We start from the raw sequence: 22,955 nt of genomic DNA on the forward strand, positions 1-22,955 counted from the left end.
TTGATGAAAGATGACGTAAGTTTTATGTTTTAAATAGCCACCTTTACTTGGAATCTGTGAAGGTCCAAATCAGCCTCCATGACTTTGTCCCCCACCCTCGCCTCCCCCGTCTTGTCACCTGTTGTTAATATAGGCTTCTTAATCCACCCTGTTCAATGTCAGCAGTTCAAAAGATTGTAGTTTGTATTTTTGTCATCTTCATTTAGCGTCGCACACTTGCCGGCTTTACAATCTCATTTCATGAGTTGAGTCCCTTCAAAAGCACGGAACGCATCTTGGGGGGAGGTGGGGGTCAATATTTGGGATTCATAGATGAAATCCAGGTATACTTTGCAAATTCGTAGTTTGCTATGCACTAGTAGTTTCAAAAATTTGTCAAGCAAGACTTGGGGGGGCGGGGGTTGAAGGGACGCGGAATCTTGAACATTATTCCAAACTTGTTTTACACTATTGCGGGTTTGGCTTTTTAACCTTGTACAGGTTATTGTAAAGTCAGTGTATTAGATTAATTTGCAGGACAGATGAAAAAAGAGTTACAATAACTTATTGTACTTTAATCACACAAAAACATCACACCCATCTTGCTTTCAACGATAGCTTAAAGCTACAGCAATTACATAAACGTATAGAAGGGGAACAAACACAAATACTTGATAAGCAAAAAAAACCGGATCATTTCCAAGACTCCCTTAGCATTTTCATGCACACATTATAATACAAATCCTCCCGTACTGATTCATGACTTCAGTAGTATTCGAAAAGGAGGCCAAATGAAGGCATGGCATCACCCATCAACTCATGCTCGATGTTCCCTTAGGAGGATATAGACAGCCTAGACGTAGACGTGTTGATCCAACATGAACGGGTCGATTGTGAACGCGAGTATTATAACATAACTTTATGTCTACATAGTCTCTGTCTGTGGACGCTGTGCAGCCCAAAGACAGTCGGGTGTGTCTGTCCTGACACGCGATCCCGCTGGCTCCCCAAGGCTCAGTGTTAATTAAAAATCCTTCCTGGGTTCGCTGCGCCTCGACCCTGAGCCAAAGAATTCTGCGACGGGGCTGCAGATTTGGACCGTTGGACATGTTGTGCGAAGAGCATCGGCGTGAGGGGGTGGGAGGGAGCTTCTTTGAAAGCAGAGACATGACAGCTGAGGGGGAAGCATGTGTGAGGCATGTTTGTTTTGCATTTAGCCCCTGAGCACAGCTGTGTGCACTGTCCTTTTCCCAGAACACCGGAACACAGCAGAAACCCTCCACCCAAGCCCTCAGCGAGTGAAGGGGGCCCCATGTCCACATATCCGAGCCAATCCTCTCACTTTTGATATATGGACTATTCAGTCCAGATTATGTCCAGCATATGATTTGGATTTGGAGCAAGGGGTAAAACTGGATGTAATTTGGACAAGTCCAGTGTGACGTGCTCTGCTGACAGATTATAGCCTCCACTACACTTCTTTCACCTGCAGAGCAGGAGCGTGAATGTGGTTCCTATTTAGTAGATTTTCAACGGTTACTGTGCCCAAAGCGCTTCGACAAGGTATCGGCTTTCATGCGCTGGTACCATGCAACTATTGCGACTAAAGAACGTACCTGAAATCGTGTTAGTGATTTAGCAGTGTAAATGGCGTCAGCTATTTCTGTCCTCAGGCATCTGGGGGAATAATAAGACTTCCCACGGTGGACATGAGGCAACCATGTTGGATGAAAGTAAATAAGGAGCATAGAGGGTAGCATGGAAGTAAAGAGCTGCTCCGAATTGAAAGACATACTTAAATATTGTCCGCTGTGGAAGAACCTGATTTTTCACAGGAGAGCAACATCGCTCCGTTTCTTTGCATTGCTCTCCAATGACATCCTTCATTTCAAAAATAAAAAAACGTAACTTAACATAAAAGGCCATGGTTGCATTATAACTCTTTAGTTTCTGCTGCCAAACATCAGTTTGGTGTAAAAAAAAAAAAAATAATAATAATTTGGAAGTATTTTTTTGCTGTTTTGCAATCTACAAACAGGTTCTTCTTTTCAAAGATGGCTGTCAACATTGAAACAGAGCGAGCATTGTTTGGATGGAGGCCCCGCCCACACAGCAAAGATGTTCCTTTGGCAGGATGGTTTAACAGAAGACAATGTCTGAAATCCACACTGATTGTTTAAAAATGTTTCAATCCAGCTGTTTGCAGCTATGGTTTTTAAATTACATTTGAAATTCAGCCTGTATAGATGCTTCATTTGAAAGCAAATCCAACAACAAAAAAATAACTTGAAAGTTTTAAATAGTAAAGTTAGAGCACCTTGAACTCATTGAAAGCTTTGTATAAACCAACGTTCCTGTATTTTAGCAAATAAGTGCATGAATTAGTTTAAAATAAAATATAAAAAAAAAACATCACCAATACTGCACTTTAACCACACAGAGCCATCTCCCACTCCACAAAGTCTCCTCGTCCCCTCTGGGGTCTTCAAGTCTTTCCGAATTGCTTTAGCATTTGCATTTGTCTGCAGCCTTCATGAAAGTAGTCACTGGTGCCCGCAGATTTGAATTTGTGCGCCTTTAGCCCACTTCAGCTCGGCTCCGACATCAGAGGGGAGATAAAGACAGTCCCCTTCGGCATCACGAGGCCCAAGATATGGCCGCACTGTGCTCTTTTGCTTTCATGCGCAGGGAGGCGATGCTGGACGACTTGCGGTCAGGGTCCATGTTGAGATCGTACGCGTTGAGCCCCGTGGCCATGCCGGGAGATCCTCCAAACAGGCTGCCCATATGAGCCTGGCCCATGTGACCTCCGGGGCTCGGAACACCCAGGAACTCAGACACCCCGCTGGCCGAGTGGGGGTGAGGGGTCATGCAGGGGGTCACCGTGTCACAGGGCACCACGCAGCCTGGCACAGGTGATGCCGCGCTGCTGCCGCTAATCCAGGATGGGTTCTGTATCTAAAACAAAAGGACGGCAAATCAACAATTTATATGTCGCAATGACTGGAAAAATCTTGCACAACAACCTGAATTCTAAGATGTGGAATTTTATTGACTGAGTTTCCAAAAGTCGATTCTATTCATTTTGTAGTTTCTCTCTTAACAGCAGTTTTTGTCATACAGGTGGTCTTTAGCCCTTTTTTTGTCCAATCAGATTTCGTCTTCTGTGCAAGATGGTCCAATATGACATCAGCAGTTTTCCATTCACGGATTGGTTGGTCAAAGCACAACCTTTGACTAGGAAATCATGTCTATTTAGCCATCTGCGAAAAATAATTTGATATATTAATAATTAGCCTCTGTGGTGAGTCTGATGTATTTTATTTAAATCTTCAATGTTTTTGTTACGTGAGTAGATGAATTCTAAATTGCCCTTTTGCTGTTATGTTATGTTTCTTTATTGTATTGCTGGTTTCTTCAACACGTGACGTGATACCGATCGTATAAAGCGGTGGAAGTGAGGTTAACCCCGCTGAAGGCCCTGCCACCAAATGCTCGGCCCACCGCTGAACACAGATGGAAGCCAGATGGAAGGAACAGTTTCCATAAGTTTACAGTAAATGTTTGAGTTATGCTATTCCAATTTATGAACGTCACAATATTCTCTGTGTTTTGTTGGAATACGCTGTACTCTATGACCAACCTAAGATGCCTTATTAGAATCCACATTAATTGACTGAAAAATAATGTGATCGCTTGAACTGAAATGAGGGCACTACCGGAAAAGTAATAATGTCCTTTTTGTGTTTCTCGTTTTCTTAACAAAAGTGAGTGACTTTTGTCTGAATTGTATGACAGTCTTTCCCTTTTGGAAGTTTACCTGCATGTACGGTGAATATACTATAAACGGAAACTTTTTAGGAAATAGGGATGACAAATTTGAGGCATGCATTGTGTAGTGATCTTGTTATGGATTTGTGGTGTGCTTTCAGTGGAAGATTCCTGCATGGCATGTTCCTCAAAGTAAATAGTGAGTGAAAGTAAGTAAATAGTCAAGTTAAAAAACAACACTAAAGACCATAAATGTCTAGATAGACCAATGAACAAAAATGAAAAACAACAATAACGGAAACAGAGTGTGACATGTATTCTTTCTCCGCACGCCATTCGCAACCTCAAAATGTCATATCGGGACCTTTGTCCCCCAAGAACCTGTGAAGGAAGTTTGGGCTCTATTATCCTTTTTTATTCACACGTCATCAATGTGTACACATCAAACATTGCACTACCTGTGCGTAACTCTCGGGACGTGTCAGCAGTGGCAGCTCGTAAGCTGTGGAGAAGTGTGTTCGAACCTGCTGCATCTGACCAAAACGCTCTCTCTTTCTCCATTTGGCCCGCCGGTTCTGGAACCACACCTAAACAGAGGACGCATGACATCTTCATTCAGTCCAGGTAAGGCACTAAACACTTTTTTGTAAGATGCATCACTTTATAGGGCAAGAATGGCAAAAGAATGAAAAACGTTATTAAAAAAAAAAAATCCCACAGAAAAGCACATGTATGTACTTATTATTGTAAAGATGAATATACTGATTTGGTCACAGGGCAACATGGTGGTTTATTGGTTAGCACATCGCCCTCAAAAATCGATGGTTCCAATCTCAGCTCAGGGCCTCCTGAGTGGATGTGGCAATGTTCTCCTTTGTGCGCCGCCCGCACTCCCAAAACATACATGTTAGATTCATTGCTGACTAATGAGTGTGTGTGTGTGACTGGTTGCCCTGCAACTGGCAGGCAACGTGTCCAGGAGGTATCCTGCCTCTCTCCCAAAGTCCAAAAGTCAGCTGGGACAAGCGCTAGCTCCCCTGCAACCTTAATGAAGACAAGCGGAATTGAAAATGGATGAATGGATAGGTGGTACTGGTTTAAAAAAAAAAAAAAGTAGGATGTTGTTGTATGAATAAGCATCTTCTCTGCAGGTAAGCCTAAAAACTAACCTAAAAGCTTGGACCCCAACTTTTGTGGCAGACAAGCACTTGTTTTAGGAAAATATTTCACTAAAAAGAAATAATAAGAAAAAAAACATTGCAAAGTGCTGGCAAAATGGGTATGCGGGTTTTCTAAACAACCTTCACTTATACGACAAAATGTAAACAGATCTCTCTCAGTTCACCTTTGCTTATTTGCAATGTGACAAGCGCTGAGAGCCTCATGTTTGCTGTAATCATATTTGACGTTTGGACTTAAAACTGCCGTGTAATGAAAGCATCAGTGTGTTGAGTGACATCACACTGGCTGAAGGCGTGACACCGGTCCCACCGCTGGATTGATTAGCGCACAACGTGTCTGGCCCCATGTGAGCTTCTTGTGTTTCACCTATCAGCTCTTTTCATGTACACTGCGCTAAGATTAGAAGGCAATAATGGGAAAATTGAAACGTGAGATGGCATTGCGACACAGCTTTGTTTGCATTTTCCTTTTTAATTTCCTGTAGCCTAAAGCTTCCTGGCGTTCAGATACCGTCGCTGCATAAATTACAGAAGCACAGCAGATGTCTTCCTCGGTGCTTTCTTACTCAGCCTTCAAGCGTAACAAGACTGCGCTGATACACTTTAACTGTTCCAAGGACCGGTTTTAGACCTTTTTCTTAATGCAAGATGATTCATGTCGTTCATAGAGCGTCCTAATCTGCTCAATTGGCCCAGTTCAATCTGTTGGTTATTATGAAGAGAGAATGTATTTGCATGTTTCACACACTGTGTCGTGACAGTAATTGGTAAAGACCTTGACAGCTTAAGTAGCTGCTGGACTCTCAATGAGGCTTTATTTATGTTCCAGCTCGAGAGAGCGAGCGAGCGGAGAAATGCCAAACAGGTCCCAGCAGGAGAGCTGTACGGGCCCAGGAACACTTTGAAGTCTGAGAGCAGCTTGGAGGATTGATAACCCGCCTCCGCTGTCACTCATGTCAGCTGAAAAGAAATCCGAGGCTGAGCCTGGCTTCAGTTTTCCAACACCCTCAAAGTACCCTTAATATGACGGAAACACTTTGGACCAGTGTTGTGGTTCATTAAATGTACGTTTGCGCTGTTTTACTCCCCAAATACATTAACTAATCGCACCATTAGGCACACGTGTATATGAAACAACAACAACAGCCTTAACAAAGTTAACAATAGTCAATTTTCATTGAAAGTGGTAGTAATGGATAATTATTATTGTGCTTGTGGTACACAATAATGCATCTGACAGCGATGTTTGTTTTATTGTCTCCTTGTAAACGTGTATATACTGTTTATTAAGCTACATTAAAATTCAAATTTTCCATGAAAGTGAATTCATTTCAGTGATTCAATATCACAAAGAGAGTCCCAATTTGTCCATTCCAAATGTTTCTTATGCAAGATTTAAATTTTGTTCGATGGTGAATATTGTCTTTGTGTTAAGCCGTTAATTATTATAATTTTGGGGGAAGAATTTTTGTATATATATATATATATATATATATATATATATATATATGGTCCTGATGCACGTCATTTGTGAATCTCACGAAACCACTCCTCTTGCTCTGAGATCTGCAGACTTGGATCGATTAGTGGAGTTGAAAGTAAACATGGTGAAACTGCACTTAGCTGTTATGCTGCATGCAAACGTAATAAGATGACAAAAGCCCAGAGTGGAAATGCTTTTAAATCTCGGCTAAATGTTGCATGTTTTTTTTCCCCATACCTTGGATTACATAAGGTCTTCTAAGCGTTTTTGATTCATTTTTTTCTTTTAGTATTTTTAGAAACCTTTTCTTTACCTATAAATGTTTCAAAAGTTTTCTGTTAATGTATTTAAATGTAAATTTTTTTTGTAATTTGTGTAAGCTACTTTAGTTTTTTCCGCATTGCTTCTGAATGTAAATTCTTGTTCTGTTGTCTAAAACATATTGAGTTGCCTTGTGTGGGAAATGTGTTCAATAAATAAAGCAGCTTTGCCTTGCTAACTAAGGGAGTACATAGAAACTTCACACAGTCTACGGTGTAGCGATTTGAACACAGAACCTCCGAACTGTAGGGCAGTAGTGGTAACCATTAGTCCACGGTGCTTCCTGAATATCCGATATTCAAATATTTGGTTGAACTGCCAAAATGCAAACAAATAACTAAATAATAATAATAATAATACATTAAAATGTATGAGACAAGAATATCTCATCTGCTTTATTTTATACAACAAAAGACATTAGTTCCTTTTTTTTTATGCTCTCTGAGCTCCCCAGACTGACAGGATGGAGAATCTGAGAGACGTGATGTTGTTGGAACCCCTGACCTTTGATCCGTGGCCCTTCTATGTATCGGCTCTGCATATGACTCCAATCTGAACTCACTTTCGCCCTTTGAAAGCCGGAGACAGAGAAAGCAAACAACTTCAGACGAGATCCTACTTCTTTCATTAAAAGTACTTTATGGTCAGGATTACAGGTCAGCCTCCTTGGAGATGGATTTAACCCTTTTTGTCAAATCGGGTTTAACAAGTTGTTTTAAAACTCTAATGTTCAAACCAATACCATAAAGGTTCCCGCTTGAGACTCTCCATTCATGAGCTGCGGTTCTTTTTGCGTGCGAATGTCGTGAATGGAGCACAGAGCGGCTGACGAGGCTTCTCGGTCCTTTTATCTTTTTACCGTGAGTGTTTAAGAGGGCCGCTGGGAGAGCCGAAGGCTGTAAAAGTCGGAGCCATGTGAGGCGCTCGACTCTGTGACTCTGTGAGCCTCAGCGCGACCTTCGAAGCCTCGGGGTTGAGTTATAACCCTGCGGCTGCACACATTTCCGGTGTTTCACTGTTGCTGCACGTCCTTCTCCAAGATCGGTTGTGATCTTACTCTTGCGGCCAATGGGTAGCCAAAAATCAAATGTGGTTTTTTTTCATTAGCGAGTGCAAAGCATTGTCTTCGCACAAGTCCGACATGGGGTGAAATATCAATCGCTACCTTGCTCCAGGCTTTTGTTTCACACCTCTACCCAGGAGACCACAGCGGGGACACATTCTTGTTTGAACAGGATGTTAATGAAAGAAAAACAAAGAAAATCCAAAGGCTTAGCTTGTCTGCAGCACACACGCACACACAGACACGCAGATGTGCACGTACACTACATAGGAGTGGTGCAATCGAACAGAAATGTGCTGGAATGCTTTAAAGCATCAGCAGCAGATTGTATGCAAAGTGGTCCAAATAGTGACTGGATGTTTCAGGCTCAGGATTTGGGGGGTGGGAGGCAAACTTGGCGTTCAAGGAAAGGATGTTTACGGACGTGCCGCTGACCACCATCAAAACACAGCACAGTTGAGCTCATCTCCTCATATGCTGATGATGAAAGTGTGTTCTCCAAAAACACAACATGTGAGGCCCAGAAAAACCAAAGCGTCAGCCCCCGGGGCCCCCTGGCCTCCCCCACTCCCACATTACCAGATAAATGTCTGGCGTTTTTCTGTGACTGACGTTATCTGTGCAGGACTGCAGATGTTGAAGGACCACGAGCTGATGTTCTTCCAATTCCTCATCCCGCCGAGGATTGCACATTTTTCACGTTTATATTTTGAGAAAAGTTGAGGATACCAAAAGAACAGATCTTTCCCACTTTTTGCCCACTTTCCAAATTTGCCAACTTCCTCTCATCCTATATCTGTTGACATGCTCTACATTCCTGGTGAATTCCTGGGGTGTGTCAGCAAGGGTTTGAAACAGGATTTTCTCCAGAAAATCCTGATCGAGGAAGCCAAAAGTAGAGAAGAATATTTATTTACTCGAAAAAAAAAATCTAGTAGAGTTTTTTCACTCTGACATTCCAAGTACATTTTACAAGAGTTTTTGAGTCAATTTAAGTCGTTTATTGATTTAAAAAAATGCCACACAAGGGAAGTTTCTTTTTTTTCTTTAGATAGCACATTTCATACACAAGGTAACTCAATGTCATTGAGGATTGAACCCACAACCACCAGATAAGGTGCCAGCCACTCTATGCCTGAGCCGTGGCTCTCCTATTATATGTGTGTACGTGTTGCTATATTGCCAAAAGGAGACCAAAAACATTCCGTTTTGTAGTATTCCAAGGTCTCCACCTGACACCAGTAAAATACTAATACACAGTAGGCATGGCTCTGATGTAGTGTGCAGGTTGTCCCACAACCTGGAGGTTGTGAGTTTGATACTCCACTGCATTGAGTTGCCTTGTGTATGAAATTTGCTGTGTTCTGTGTAAAAAAAAAAAAAAAAAAGAAACAAAACACTTTAACCTTTTTTTTTTTATTTAATAAACTTGTAAAACTTACTCCAAACTAAAAAAAAAATGACAAAAATTTCTGATTGAAAAAAAACTCGGATTTTTCACGTGAATATCACTCCCCAGTTTTTGCAGTGTACAGCTAGCACCATCCAATCGTCACAACGCCAACGCTTCAACACTATCCAAGCAGATCAGGGTCAAACTTCCTAAACATTCATCCATCTATTCACCAGCATATCCTGTTCATGGTCACAGGAAATTTGAAGCCTATCCCAATTGATGAAAAGCGGACTCACCCTGGAATGATTGTCAAGCACTCACGAAGTGATTGTGATTGGTCCACTGAGTGGGAATTGATTCCATACCAGCTATATGGATTCAAACAGCCACGTCTATCATTACTGTAAAATTCAACAAAAAGAATGACCTCCACAACAGTACAGCGCACAGTGCAGGAGAGGAAATATAGATGGCTTCATTTAGTCTTAAAGCGAAACATTATGTGACCTCTGGAAGTAGGGTCTAACAAAGCAAAAAAAAATTTTTTTATTTGAGTCGGTAATCTGTACCTCTAATATTAAAATGATTGGTATCTTGGTAAACATTTCGTTGACAAAAAAGTATCAATATATATATATATATATATATATATATATATATATATATATATATATATATATATAGTGTGTGTGTGTGTGTTTGTCTTACTTGCACACGTGCTTCAGTCAGGTCCGTCCGTAGTGCCAGCTGCTCACGTGCGTAAACATCTGGATAGTGCGTCTTCTGAAAGACCTTTTCCAGCTCCTCCAGCTGGTAGCTGGTGAAGGTGGTACGATTGCGCCTCTTCTTGCCCTTGTTGCTCTCACTAATATCACCCTTGTCATGCGGGTTGGCTAAATCAACACCTGACGGCCTATCAGATGTCACATTGACACCTTGATCCTTCACAGCCAGGTAGCTGGCGTCCATTGTTGGATGATCGGAGAGTGGAGTCAAGTCAGAATCCGTCAGGTTTGAACTGTTTTTACCTAGAAGACAGACAGGCGATGAAGCACTTGTAAGTATTTGTGGATATTTATGGGAATTAGCGATAATGTACAAAAGACTGTGAGAATCCCTCAGCCGCTCATTTTGTCCTTAATGCTCGCTATTTTATTCGAACAAAAGACTACATATTTGCAGTTGGACTATTTCATGAATGCCAGGAAGATCACAGTTGTGGAGTAATATGCAGAAGAAGGTCAAATCTGGTTGCAACAAGATATTTGTGATCGGAAGCTGCTGAGCCAGGAAAGGTCACACAAAGGCCTAGCTCAAGTCACCTAATTAATCAAATTATTTGTGCCAATGAGGCCTAATTTAACAACCTCTCATGAAATGCCCATTACACTGTAGTGCTTTATGACCCATTATCATGTCTCTCGTATAATAGTTTCTTTTATTAGCCTCATGCAAGATGCTTGCTTGATTGATTAATCTTTTGTTTACATTTTCTTGATTCAAATGATATTGGAAAAAAAGTGGGCCGGTATGCAATTGTGAGTGATAGCATTTTACTACTTTATAATCAAGTGTTTTCTTTTTCAGTGTGTGTGTGTGCCACTGAGAAACATAAATGGTTTTATGAAGCAAGAGAGTGAAAAGAGGCAACTGCGAAGTCTAATGGGATCCAATATAAGTTATATTGACAATTTAAAAATATCATCATGTTCCATTTGATTCACAATACTGCATATTTATTATTGTGGTTTAGAATTTTTAGTGTATAAATGTGCTGAGTTGAAAGCAATTATATTGTTGAAAGTTAACGTCTCATCATTCTGCAATGCATTTCTAAACTATTGAAAGAACAGCCGCAATAATGTTAAATCGGATTGTTCATTAAAACAAAACAAACAAAATGTTACATTTTCTGTTGCCACAGTAGCTTGGACACGTGTTTTACTCGACTGCACGAGCTCTTTGCATCACTTTGCATTTAAACCCGAATATAATTGAGCGAACGTTCTGAAATTTGAACTTTACCACCACTGGCACCCACTGAACATTTCCATTGTGCCTCTGAAGTACTTGACATGACAACCACTTGGCAGATTTGCATGGCCCATAATTCAATTGCAGTATTATGACAAGGTGAGGCAAATCCATTTCTAGGTCTTTAGTTGCAAAGTTTGTTGGCTTAAAGTGTTAATGTGAAAAGTTTTCCCGGCTGCATGCGTGATAAATGATGGATGGGATCAACTTTAGAACTTCTCCATTCGTCATTCTAGAACGCACTGAGGTACGGACACTGTGGCTGCAGTTCAACGTGATATAAAGTGGCAGCTTTTATAGTAATCAAAATGTATGTAAAGATTCAGAGATGGTGGTTATCTGCCATGCAGCGTCACCTGGACTGTCATGCTTAATTTGCAGAGATGTTGTTTCTGGCTACAAGAAACTAAACACACACACTTAGTGGCATTGCAGCATGTGAATTTTAAAACCTCAGACAGATCTGCGCTAATAAATCTTCATGGCAATCTGTCCTACAGTGTCCATCAAAGTGATCTAGTGTCTTACTCATTTTTGGATGTGATCTCCAAAAGCAGAGCGTGGGAGAGCTGAAAGTGGTTTTGGGGGAGTCCTGGTGCTCTTTAATGACCCGTTGCTAACATACATGCAAAACCTTCTGAGGTGATCCGTTGAGGACTCTCCGCGTAACAAACCAGACGTTTGCATTCATGTGGGATCTCGGTCACATACGCACACTGACCCAAAACCGACAAGCATGACAGGTTACTAAAATGTAAGATGAAGTGGTTCCGTGATTTTAACCATGCTTGCTGTTCATATTGCAATATTTTGCTGCAAAACATGATGCCTTTTGGATTGGACAATTTTGTTCCAAGTGATTCCTCGTCCTGTGTGTTACCTCAGGCAGATGAGATAGCAAGCTTGTTAAAAAGTGAAATGGAACACTTTGCGCAGAAGATGAATCCATCCAATCATGGACCCGACACCGGTTGCCAATCAATCACATGGAACATCTCAATAAACAACCATTCAACCATTTACATGGACAAGTCACCAAGCATGCGTTTGTAACGAGAGAGGAAGAAAAGCCACACAAACATGGAGTGAACATGACAATGCCATACAGGAAGACATGAGCTGAGATTTTTAACCCAGAACCTCAGAACAATGATGCTAAGTACTAGTCCTCCATGTCAACTACCACAGAACTAAACAATGCTTATTTCTAAGCGAGTAACTCAAACATGCTGTTAATAAATCAAAGTGATGCATAGCGTGCACAATCACAAAAGCAATCAAGTAATTGATTTTTCTCAATAATCCAAGGCCAGACTTTTCTAGGATTTGACAAAAAAATACAAGAGCCCTTCTGTTTCCATAGCCGCGTAATTTTGGTGACACAACACCCTCTGGGGGTTCCTGCAGGCCACAGCATTGCTCCATGTCTATGACTCATCCATCGTGTCAGTCCTGAAAGACCACCATTTTAAAATTCCAGCTTAAACACTCCATGTCGAGATCATCATGTTTCTCTGACTGATACTTACACTTGAGTCGCCACAACGTCAGACCTGTCAGGTTCGTGAGTAATGACCACTAACTGATAAAAGACTACTGTTCATGTTGCAGTTTGGCAGTGAAGGAGGTAATGCGCTTTCTCGAAAGGTTCTCTTTCCACAACGGGAAAATGAATCTTGCGGCACATGGAAACTTTTATCATGTCTCAGAGTACAACAAACCCGGTCCTCCCTCTAAATTATTACGAGGCCATCAGTTCATCTTCAGCCTACACCTGCGCGTCTGTGTGTAGCAACACATGACGAGTCCAACCAGTACAGCCATAAAATAATGATTTGACTCACAGCTGTACAAGAGCACATGTTCCAGTAGCTCTGAGAAGACTATGTGAATATTTGTGCCACACATCATCATTTATTTTATTTATTTTTTACGCCATTGACAATATACTATTACAACAATTCCAAGATAGTTGACAGGCTTTATCTTGTTTACGGGAGAGGGTACCTCTGGTTGTCAGGAGAAAAAATGAATTGCATCCAAAGGCTTTTCGGTTACACTCGTTGTTTGAAAGCAAACTTTTATTAGCTTCCGGGACCTATCTGCCCAAGATGCCATGGCAGCTAAAGCACGCATTCATACTTGCTCCTACTTGGCCTGCAGGCGTTGTTGAAAGGCAAATCTGGATCAATATCGGGATTCTGGTCTATGAAAAAGCTATCATGGCGGAATGCAAAATGTAGGGCTGTCTAAACTAAATGTGAAAAAAAAACAAGGATAAACACTAATTTTGCGCGCCTAAACATGAAAATACAGAATGTAAATTGATCGCGGCAAAGTGGCTGCATAACTTGCGTACATGACACAAATTGGTAGTTATCAAGGATTATTCCGCTGAATCATGCTTAAACAGAGAATTTACAAGCAACACTTTTGAAATCTAAAATCCGACCAGCACCCAAAAGCCGTATCGTGGCGCCTTGCATTTACAATTAACCAGGGAGACTGCAGGCAAATAGAAGACTAGACAAAAAGATGGGAAGCCCAAAGAGTTCCCAAACTTTTCAATATTTCTCAGTTTCTTCATCAATAGCTGAAAATGGGCCGTCCCTTAAAATGTGACTTCCAAACAATTGTCTTGAAGGCAGCACGTGTTGTGCCAAAGTATTACCATGTTGGATCCCAACTTCGGCTCTGATCAACACAGCCCGAAACGATGACTCACTTCATTGAAATGCACATTTCGACTGGCAATATTCATCCAGAAATCAAATGTGTTTCCCTTTGGTGCGCGAGAAGTTTGGTGAAAGTGAGACCCGAAAATGTGATCCGACTTACACATTGCGTACCTGAATGGCAGTGAGAGTTATTTAATAATTGAATTAGCAAACAAAAATGTGTATAGTACATATAAATGTTCACTAATCCACAAGCATTACGGGAACTTTTTTTTTTCATTGGGTGCAAATGGAGCTGTGCCCACTAATATTTCCAATGCTTGTTTAATTGACAGAGCCCCCTGCCAAGGAAAAGCTTGTAGCTAAGTTAGCGTGCCGCGACTAGAGTGTGTACGCAAATGACTGGGCCTCCCAAGATCTCCCTAACAACAACAGCATGGATCAACTAAGTCATTATTGTGGCTGATGGACAATATTTTATTATTAATATCATTTATTATATTTGAAACACTGAAACAACAACAACAAAAACAAATGGACACCAGAATTGGAACGACAACCACAAGTAGACCGACCTCCAGGACAGTAAAGCATTTGTTTGTCTTTTGTGGGCTTGTTTTACATTCTGAAAAAGAAGGATTGTGAGGCAAGACAGAGCTCCCGTTGATGTCCTGCTTTGCTACGAGAGGACATACAGTATTGATATACGCACGAAGGCATCAAGCTGCGCCACGTTGCTTAAAGGACTCAGCGACAGGTCGGACGCCAGTCTCCCTGACTCTTTATTAGGACCACTGTTGTACCCCAAATACATCATTGTACTTTCTCTGATTTTTGTGAAAGCACAGATAGACAAATACGGCTAGCAGTGTATATAGTGTGATGCAAAACATATTGGGATAATGAGGTGCACACTCCCCTTCATAAGAGGTGTAAATTTGCAGCCGCCTTGAAATCCGGAAATAGTCACAATGTCTCACAGACAGCAAACATCAGCATAATGCTCACCCCCCTCCTCCTCATGCGAGAGACGTTGGCTTTGAAATGCAGCTCTGCTGACTGAGCACAGATGATCTATCTCAGCGGGCTGTGTAACGTTTATAGACTGTGAAAAGAATCCACCAAGTCCAAGACTGATAAATCACATCTCAAACACTTTTTCTTTGCCGCACACCCACCCTCACCCTTGTCTCTCTTCCAAATGTTTCCCTCGCCGGCTCATGCAACGATGAACATCCTTCATCTTGTTTTTTTTTTTTTTTTTTTTTGTGGTTTGATTGGGGAGAGAACATTCCATCTGAGAGGGGAGGTCACAAGAACAAAACAATCTTCTCTGATATTCTTTCAAACATTTTTGACTTTGAGTATCAATTTTCAAGGGTGGGAGTGTTTGGTGCTCATTCACCACCAAACTCGAATTACATCATCTACGGCTGAGCTCGTATCTGTTTGAAATGTATTTTAATTATTATTATTGCAGCTGGGCGCTTAACTGTGCAGATTAATGACTGACTGTACGGCGTTCCTGTGAGAATTGCCTGAGAAATCATGTGAAAAGTTCCACATTAAGGTATGTTCCAAGCTGACAATGTCCCATGAGCTACTGTTAAACGCACATTCATACGTGTCACTGCACCCTCATACTGGCACATCTTGCAGCGACACGCTCCACAACCTCGGCAACTTTAGATGCAAACTGTTTGTTTTTTTAATTCAAGAATGTTTTGGGATTATTTGAAACCATGGCTTCCTTATACTGTATTTTAATAATGAATTGTATTTTACTATATTGGACAAATTGTGCTCTCGTACTTTATTGCATGCTTACACTGTTTTAGTTTATTCTTTTGCAGCTGGCCTATAAAAGTGAAAAAGTAGAGTATGAGAAAAAATCCTACAAATTATAACGTTTATTACAAAATTCTCCTGACCCTCACTTTTAGCACACGCCTGAGAGCTGGTTAAAATTAGAATGCCATGGGCTGAAGTTGTTAAAAATATTCAATTAAATTTTTGATTTTGTTCAGTAAGGCACAATGTTTCACTCATATTATTTCAATTTCAGAATGTTTTCATTGTAGACGAAATTACACCAGGAAGACCTCAAACAACCTCATATCCTATACTCTAAGTAAAAAATGGAAACACATTTAAGGCATTTAAATTGGCTATGATAATTCACAGGTTAGAAGTTTTTTTTTCAGTTTTTTTTTTTTTTTACTCAACGTGATCTTCAGCTGTGAAAGTGACAGAAAAGTCTGGACTTGAGGACTGCTTCTTGTCCTGCCATGCAAAGCGGGCCCTCATGCAAATTGGCCTGCCAATGTTGAAACTAAAAGGTAAAACGATCCCGAGTCCTTGTCACCTCCACTCATGTCACGGACATACTAAAGTGTGTCTCAGTTGTCTGGGCCATGTGGCTGGTTCCCATTACCGCCTGCTCCAACCAACCAGCTTGGACGGCCGTTACGGGACAGCAAAACGGACCGCTTGCACCAGCTGAAAGATGGCGAAGGGCCACATTGGCCAAAATTGAGGTCCGAGGAGAAACTTTATCTCTAAAGCGTCGAGTATACATCAATAAATGTACACGATGAATCCAACCATTCAAAGTAATTAAACATATTAACTCATTCAATACCATTGACGGATAAATACGTCAAAATCTTTTTTTTTTTTTTTACTAGGCTGGTCGTGAATGAGTTAATGAGCCTACGGATGGTGTAAAATGTTCTACCTTAAAATAATATTTTTTGATTATATGGAACTATATTAGTTTTTTTTGTATGCATAACTTCAAAACAAAATTAAACTCAAATTTAACAGAATGAAGTCATTTTCATGATCAAGTCTCATTTCAAATTTTTTTCAATACAGTATAACTACTGTGACAGTGATCTTCTGCATATTTACATATGGCTGACAATGCTAAAGAAAATATGGTTGCGGTTAAATGTTTATAACAAACTGGAGCCCAAGTGTTGCAAAGATCTGCGCGATGACATTACAGGGCCTCGAACGGATTTTCTCTGGCGTGTGTGTGCGGGGGAAGCGGCCCGCGACCCCAAACAGATGAGACAGGAAGCTAAAGGTCACACACAGAGGGGAGACACCGACACATCAAACGAAGAAACGTGTTGTCTCTGGAGAATCACAAAGACGGGACGGGGCACACAGGGAATCTTCCCCTGAGACTTTTCCATGCATGACTTTGACCATTCTTTATTGCTGCACACATGCTCATGCACCCAGAGTGTAAGTTTAATTGTACACACACAGACTAGTGTTTGCCTGATCATTTTTCCTCAGTGGATGTGATGCTGGTAATGACAGCTAAAGTGGCATTGGAAAAAAGTATTTTTATGGGCATTTCGTTGAAGTATATTTTTTTCCTTCCTTGAAAGCGTATTATAAAGAATGATAAGCCAGAGGGAAAGCGAACATTTTACAGAAAAAACATGTTGAACAATTTATTGTTTTTATTGGTTTTCCTGTTGTAAATTTTGCAATGATGGGGTCTTAAATGTGATTTTTAAAGGTTAAGTTTAACAATTTCAACAGGGGTTGTTAATGCTTAAAGAGGCCCTGTACATTAGAATTAGAATTAGAAATTAGAAATCCCTTTATTGTCATTGTACTCAAGTGTGCAACGACATTAGAGGGCTCCCCTCTCCAGTATTACATTAATGAATAATTAAAATGAAATAACATCTGGAAAAGGCTGACTAAAATCAATGGCAAAGCTAATTTAATTAACAATGAACTTTAAGTAATTATAAATGTTTGCAATCAGGCGATTCACCAAAAGTTGACTTTATAAATGATTTGTTGATTTATCTAATAAAAATGACGTAATAATTTAATATAATAATAATAATAATAATAATAATAATAATAATAATAATAATATATATAAGTTATTTTAACCTGGAATTAAAAGTTACGTGGTGAGTGCAAATCTTTAGAATTATAAAATACAATTACCAAGCTGATTTTCTTTCAGAATGAAAAGGCCTCAGGTGATTGAGGGCTGGTAAAGCAGATTAATAATTAGCTATTAAACAGGTTCACAAAGACAAATAAATTATGATATTGTGGCCGTTATTAATTAAGAATTGTAAAAAAATATATATTGATTGATATGTTTAAATTGTGGACTTTTTCTAAACGTCCATTTATTTATGAGTTTAGTTAACTGACGTCTGGTTTGATCTTGGAAAAAAATAACCCTTTGGTCTCATATTTAACTGCACACAATAAAAGTGAAAGAAGAGGTGTCATTTTTACGCAAGAGTGAAATAAGGGTATCCCATCAATTTATATCAAATTTGTTCAATCTGTGCAACTAAATTACACTCAGAAATATGTAAATTAACAACGGGGTGTACAAAAACATTTTTTTTTGCTTCCTTATCGAGAATATCTGCGGCTCTTATCATTTTTAAAATGAGCATCAATTTTAATTACCACCAATAAAATAATGACGGCTTCCCCCCGATCTGATTGTCACTTTTATATTTGATGTTTTTCTACCTGGTACCACGATTCGTCGCTTTACTGTTGCTCCTCGCTGTTCATCCTCAAACGAAGGTCAAAGTTTTATTCCCCCCTTCATCCGAGGCCCATTTCGGTGTAATTAAATCTAAGTGGGGCCAATCGGGCAGACAGCAACACCACGAAAGTACGAAAATACCCGAAAACGCGATAATTGAATTTTGCGATCACGGGTCCATAAACATATTGAAACTGATGCAGATTAAATAATTTAATGAGCGCTTATTCGATGAAGGCAATTTGATCTTCTGGGTTTAACGACGACGAAGAAACATTTTGCAAGCATTTTGAAAGTAACTTTTCACGAATTCAAGAGACGCGCCGCAGTATCCTCTGCGTTCCAACATTTCGAGGGGAGCGCGCTTTGCTTTGATAGAAAGCCGGGGCCCACTCACCATAGCAGGGGATGAGTTCTGCGCCGTGTCCGCCCTCACCTTCCTCTGGAGGTGTTTTACAGGAAGACCTGTGGAAGAGGTGGAATTTGCTGAAAGCAGCGTGAGCGGCTGCTGAGACGGCGTCCAATGAGTGGCCCTCCTGCTGGAATGGACTCCGCGGCTTGTCTCCGTACCCGTGACCTTTGTGGGCCTGCACGAACGCAGTGGGGCTGTATTTGGTGTCGGGGGATGGGAACGTCCTGAAGTGCTCCGTTTGCTGGTCCTGAGTTTGTGCTGCAGAAGGGCTATAAAATGCATCCATGGAGGTCATGTCGCTGTATGCACTGCAGGTCTCTGCGCTCATGCCTAAAAAAAAGGTGAAAAACTCGCTCGCTCGCTCTCTCTCTCTCTCTCTCTTTGGAAAAGGAAGCTGCACATACACGCGTACACACGTGCGTGCACACACTCACACGCACCCCTCCTCTATAGCTCGCATGCACGCACACATCCACGCATGGGCCTACAGCAGCTGGCTTTGGTTATAAAACCATTGAGAACTTTTCCAGGAACACTGTCGTTGAGCAAACACCCCCCTTAGGTCTGAGGATGAGGAGGAGAAGAGAAGGACTCGATGAGGATGACCTCCCGCCAAGTATGCCAAGTGCCGGTGACAAGGACGAGCTGGGCCCCTTATTAGTGGGGAAATTATTGGCGGAGGGTTGGGTGTGTGTGTGTGTGGGGGGGGGGGGGGGTTGTCAAAAGGGCGTGACACGTGACATCCATTGAGTGGCGAGACAAACGCGTCCTGTGAGTGATGGCGGGAGGAACACGATTTCATGGTTCATCCGCAATGCTTCGTGAACCGGCTCCTCGTCAAGGGGCCCCACAAATATCTGCACCACGAGGATTCAATAACTTCATTCGTTATCATTTTGATTCAAGGGCATCTTCTCGGGAGGTCTATTTCGGTACTATTTTGACACCGAGGTCAGTTTGTCCACTGTAATGTATGTGATACTGATTATTATTCACAAGTTCTTGCAAAAGCCTGCAGTTTTGAAAAAAAAAGTTAGTTATTACAAAAGATGTGTTTTTCTGGAATGTACACTGTAGCATTATAATGGGACAAAATGTGCAGCTCAAACTACGACAACTATAATAAACATATTGCTAATTTCATTCCTCTTTGGGGACAACAAACTGGGCACTGTTTGTAAAGGCAATATGAGATAAAAGATGACTTATGTATAATTACACGGATAAACAGAATATTTTATTCTGGGATTGCTTTATGTTTTCTTAAAAGTATTTTTGATGCTGATTAAAAAAAGTCTTCTCGAGCATCAGGTTTTTTAAGTATTTTTTTTTTTTTAGTTTTACCTATAAAAGCCTGCTATGGCGTTTCAGAAAAAAATCCACCCGTTATTGAACCTAACCCTTAATTAGTAAACATTACTGACTATACTATAGTGCATATTATTATTATTATTATTATTATTATTATTATTATTATTATTATTATTATTATTATTATTATTATTATTATTATTATTATTATTATTAATAATAATAATAATAATAATAACAATAATAATAATAATAATGTGTTAGTATAAAAACCCGTCGTGCCAGAGAAGAAATGAGGACATATTTGGAATTTAATCATCTAATCATAAATTGACTTGCATCTCTGATTCAAAAATAAATAGGACAATGTTTTTTTAGACATATCATACACCAGAGCCTTCCAATTATGAATTTGTATATTCTTCTCCTGCTTGCTTTGTTTCCTGCTTTCTTTCTTTGTTTCTTTCTGTCTTTCTTTCTTTCTATCTTTCTTTCTTTCTTTTTTCTTTCTTTCTTTCTTTTTTTCTTTCTTTCTTTTTTCCAGGTGCTCCTGCTTCAACATATTTAATTAATTTTATATCATTTTAATTTTAGTAAGTTAATTAAATACTGGAAATTGTGATGGGAATAGTTGTGCACTGTGACTACCTGGCTACCAATTTAGGACATAGCCCACCTCTTGCCCATAGTCAGCTGTAGTGACCACATGATTATTTTCCATTGGCACATAATGTTATTTGCTGTACTCCATGTGCCAATCTGTATATTGACTCATTTTTCAATGCAGTGATCCTAACCACCTGCAGAGATGGTTAACTTAATTGTGTCATACAAATTTTCACACATCATTCCTTCATAATTGTGGTCAGAGGTTTACAACAATATTACAACAATAGTGAGTACTTAAGCGTTATGTTCAAGCCCCGGTTATCACAGACCACAACAAATCAACACGCCTACAATAACCAGCAACTTCTGGTTGCTGGGTGTTGGTTTTACATTTTTTGCCCAACCCCACTTGACCTCAAACATTCATCCAAGGTGAAATTATTTAACAAGAACCTAATATCTAAAGTGACATGTTGAAAACCATACAATGATATGTAAGTTAGAAATCCATCACCATTTGGGGTGAGGCGCATGTCTCACACGGGTAGCCCGATTTTCATCAACAACAACATCATGAGCCTTTGGATATGCCTTTACCTTTCGTCATCTGGAATCAGAAGCATTTTCCTGCAACATTGAACAATATACGTGAAATGGATAAATGCATATTTCAGTAAGAGAACAAAATAACATTAGAGGTGGCTCATGCATCCAGAATAACGCCAGCCAGACATAGTATGATAATTTGCTTGCCCAAATAAGGTCTGCTGCTATAATCAATTCCACAACATGAAACATTAACATGCTAATTTATTGTTATATATGTTATACAACATAGTATTATAATATATCAACAAAAAGTTAAAAGTTCAATTATATCATCAAAAATGGAGTGTAAAAAAACTTTTATAATGGGATCTCCATTCCCTTTTCCACATACTATAAGGTTCTGACAATGACAAAATGGTGCAGACCCCCCCCAAAAAAATAGCTTCAAGTCCCACTGAAATGTCTTTAAAAACGTAGGCTTTACAACATAGAGTATGTTGCACTTATTACAGTCAAACGGATATTGAATTACCCTGCACATGTCAGCAGCATGACTCAAAGCAAAAAAAAAAAAAAAAAAAAAAAAAAAGCACATGATGACCCTTAATGTTGTGTAATATGTCCAGCATCTCCAACTTTTAAAAAAGACAGAATGTGTTTTATATTTTCAATCAATGGGTGCTTTGGGAATTATTGTCCCTAATCTTCCAAGCAACTCATTTTAAATGTTTTATTTTGGAGTCCAGTAGGAGAATGTAAATCCCCGCTGACTTTGGGCAAGAGGCCTGTCAAAACACTGCAAACATGCGCTAGCTCATATAACAACAAGGTGTCTTAGGTGCACTGTCAACTGTATACATGTTTATGTGACACTAAAGTAAAGTGTAACATCAATTTATGCAATTTGTTGTTCAACCAAAAACTGTTTTTCCGCCACTTTGGGTATTCCAAAAGAAAATAATGTTCGGCCGACCTTTGAGTTTCAGTGTGCTGTCTTGCAGGGATGGGAAACTGGCGACCCGTGGCCACAATCTGAGTGGCCCCTTGATTAATTACCCCCAACACGCACACTCGCACATGCATGCACCCTCACACACACACACACACCCCCGACACACACACACACACACACCCCCGCACCCCTGCACACCCACGCACGCACACATTTTTTTTCCAAACCCCCAAACACGCTTCAAATAATATTGATAAATATGAACTTTTTTCCATGAATACATTGAATAAATGTGGGGGGGATAAGAGCATACACAAAATTACAGGTACTGAAGTGTAAATATTTATCGATTATAGTTTTAAGTTGTAATATAACCATTTCCAACTAGATGGCAGACATGGCTGGGTTGTACTTACACTACGCGGGTCTTATTCTGCCCTGGAATAAAACATGAGTAGACCTATTTATTTATTGCAGATTTGCAATGATATGCTGGACAAAACATAGTACCTCAATAATGTTACATTTCTGAGATTTTCATGAAGAAATGCACAAAATGAATGCAAAAAACTTAATGTTTGTTTGCCTTTCAATAGGTGATGCAAGAGAGCGCTTTGCACTGGGAAAAAAAATCATATCATGTGATTATTTTATTGTTTGCTTA

General features: G+C 40.1%; 1 protein-coding gene across 1 annotated transcript; it reads right to left on the reverse strand.

The window, feature by feature from the left end:
• Positions 1-581: 581 nt before the first annotated feature.
• On the reverse strand, positions 582-19,320 carry LOC148336842 (homeobox protein aristaless-like 4). Its single transcript, XM_088296419.1, has 4 exons — positions 18,856-19,320; positions 9,903-10,222; positions 4,209-4,337; positions 582-2,937 (listed from the first exon to the last, which is right to left on the reverse strand). Exons 1-4 carry the CDS (start codon positions 19,196-19,198, stop codon positions 2,617-2,619), a joined length of 1,113 nt encoding a protein of 370 aa, XP_088152545.1. The 5' UTR covers positions 19,199-19,320; the 3' UTR covers positions 582-2,616.
• Between the last annotated feature and the right edge of the window lie 3,635 nt (positions 19,321-22,955).

Source organism: Idiotropiscis lumnitzeri, chromosome 5 (assembly GCF_059441095.1).
Source record: "Idiotropiscis lumnitzeri isolate Australia: NSW breed Sydney's pygmy pipehorse chromosome 5, RoL_Ilum_1.0, whole genome shotgun sequence".
In the NCBI taxonomy this organism is placed as follows: Eukaryota; Metazoa; Chordata; class Actinopteri; order Syngnathiformes; family Syngnathidae; genus Idiotropiscis; species Idiotropiscis lumnitzeri.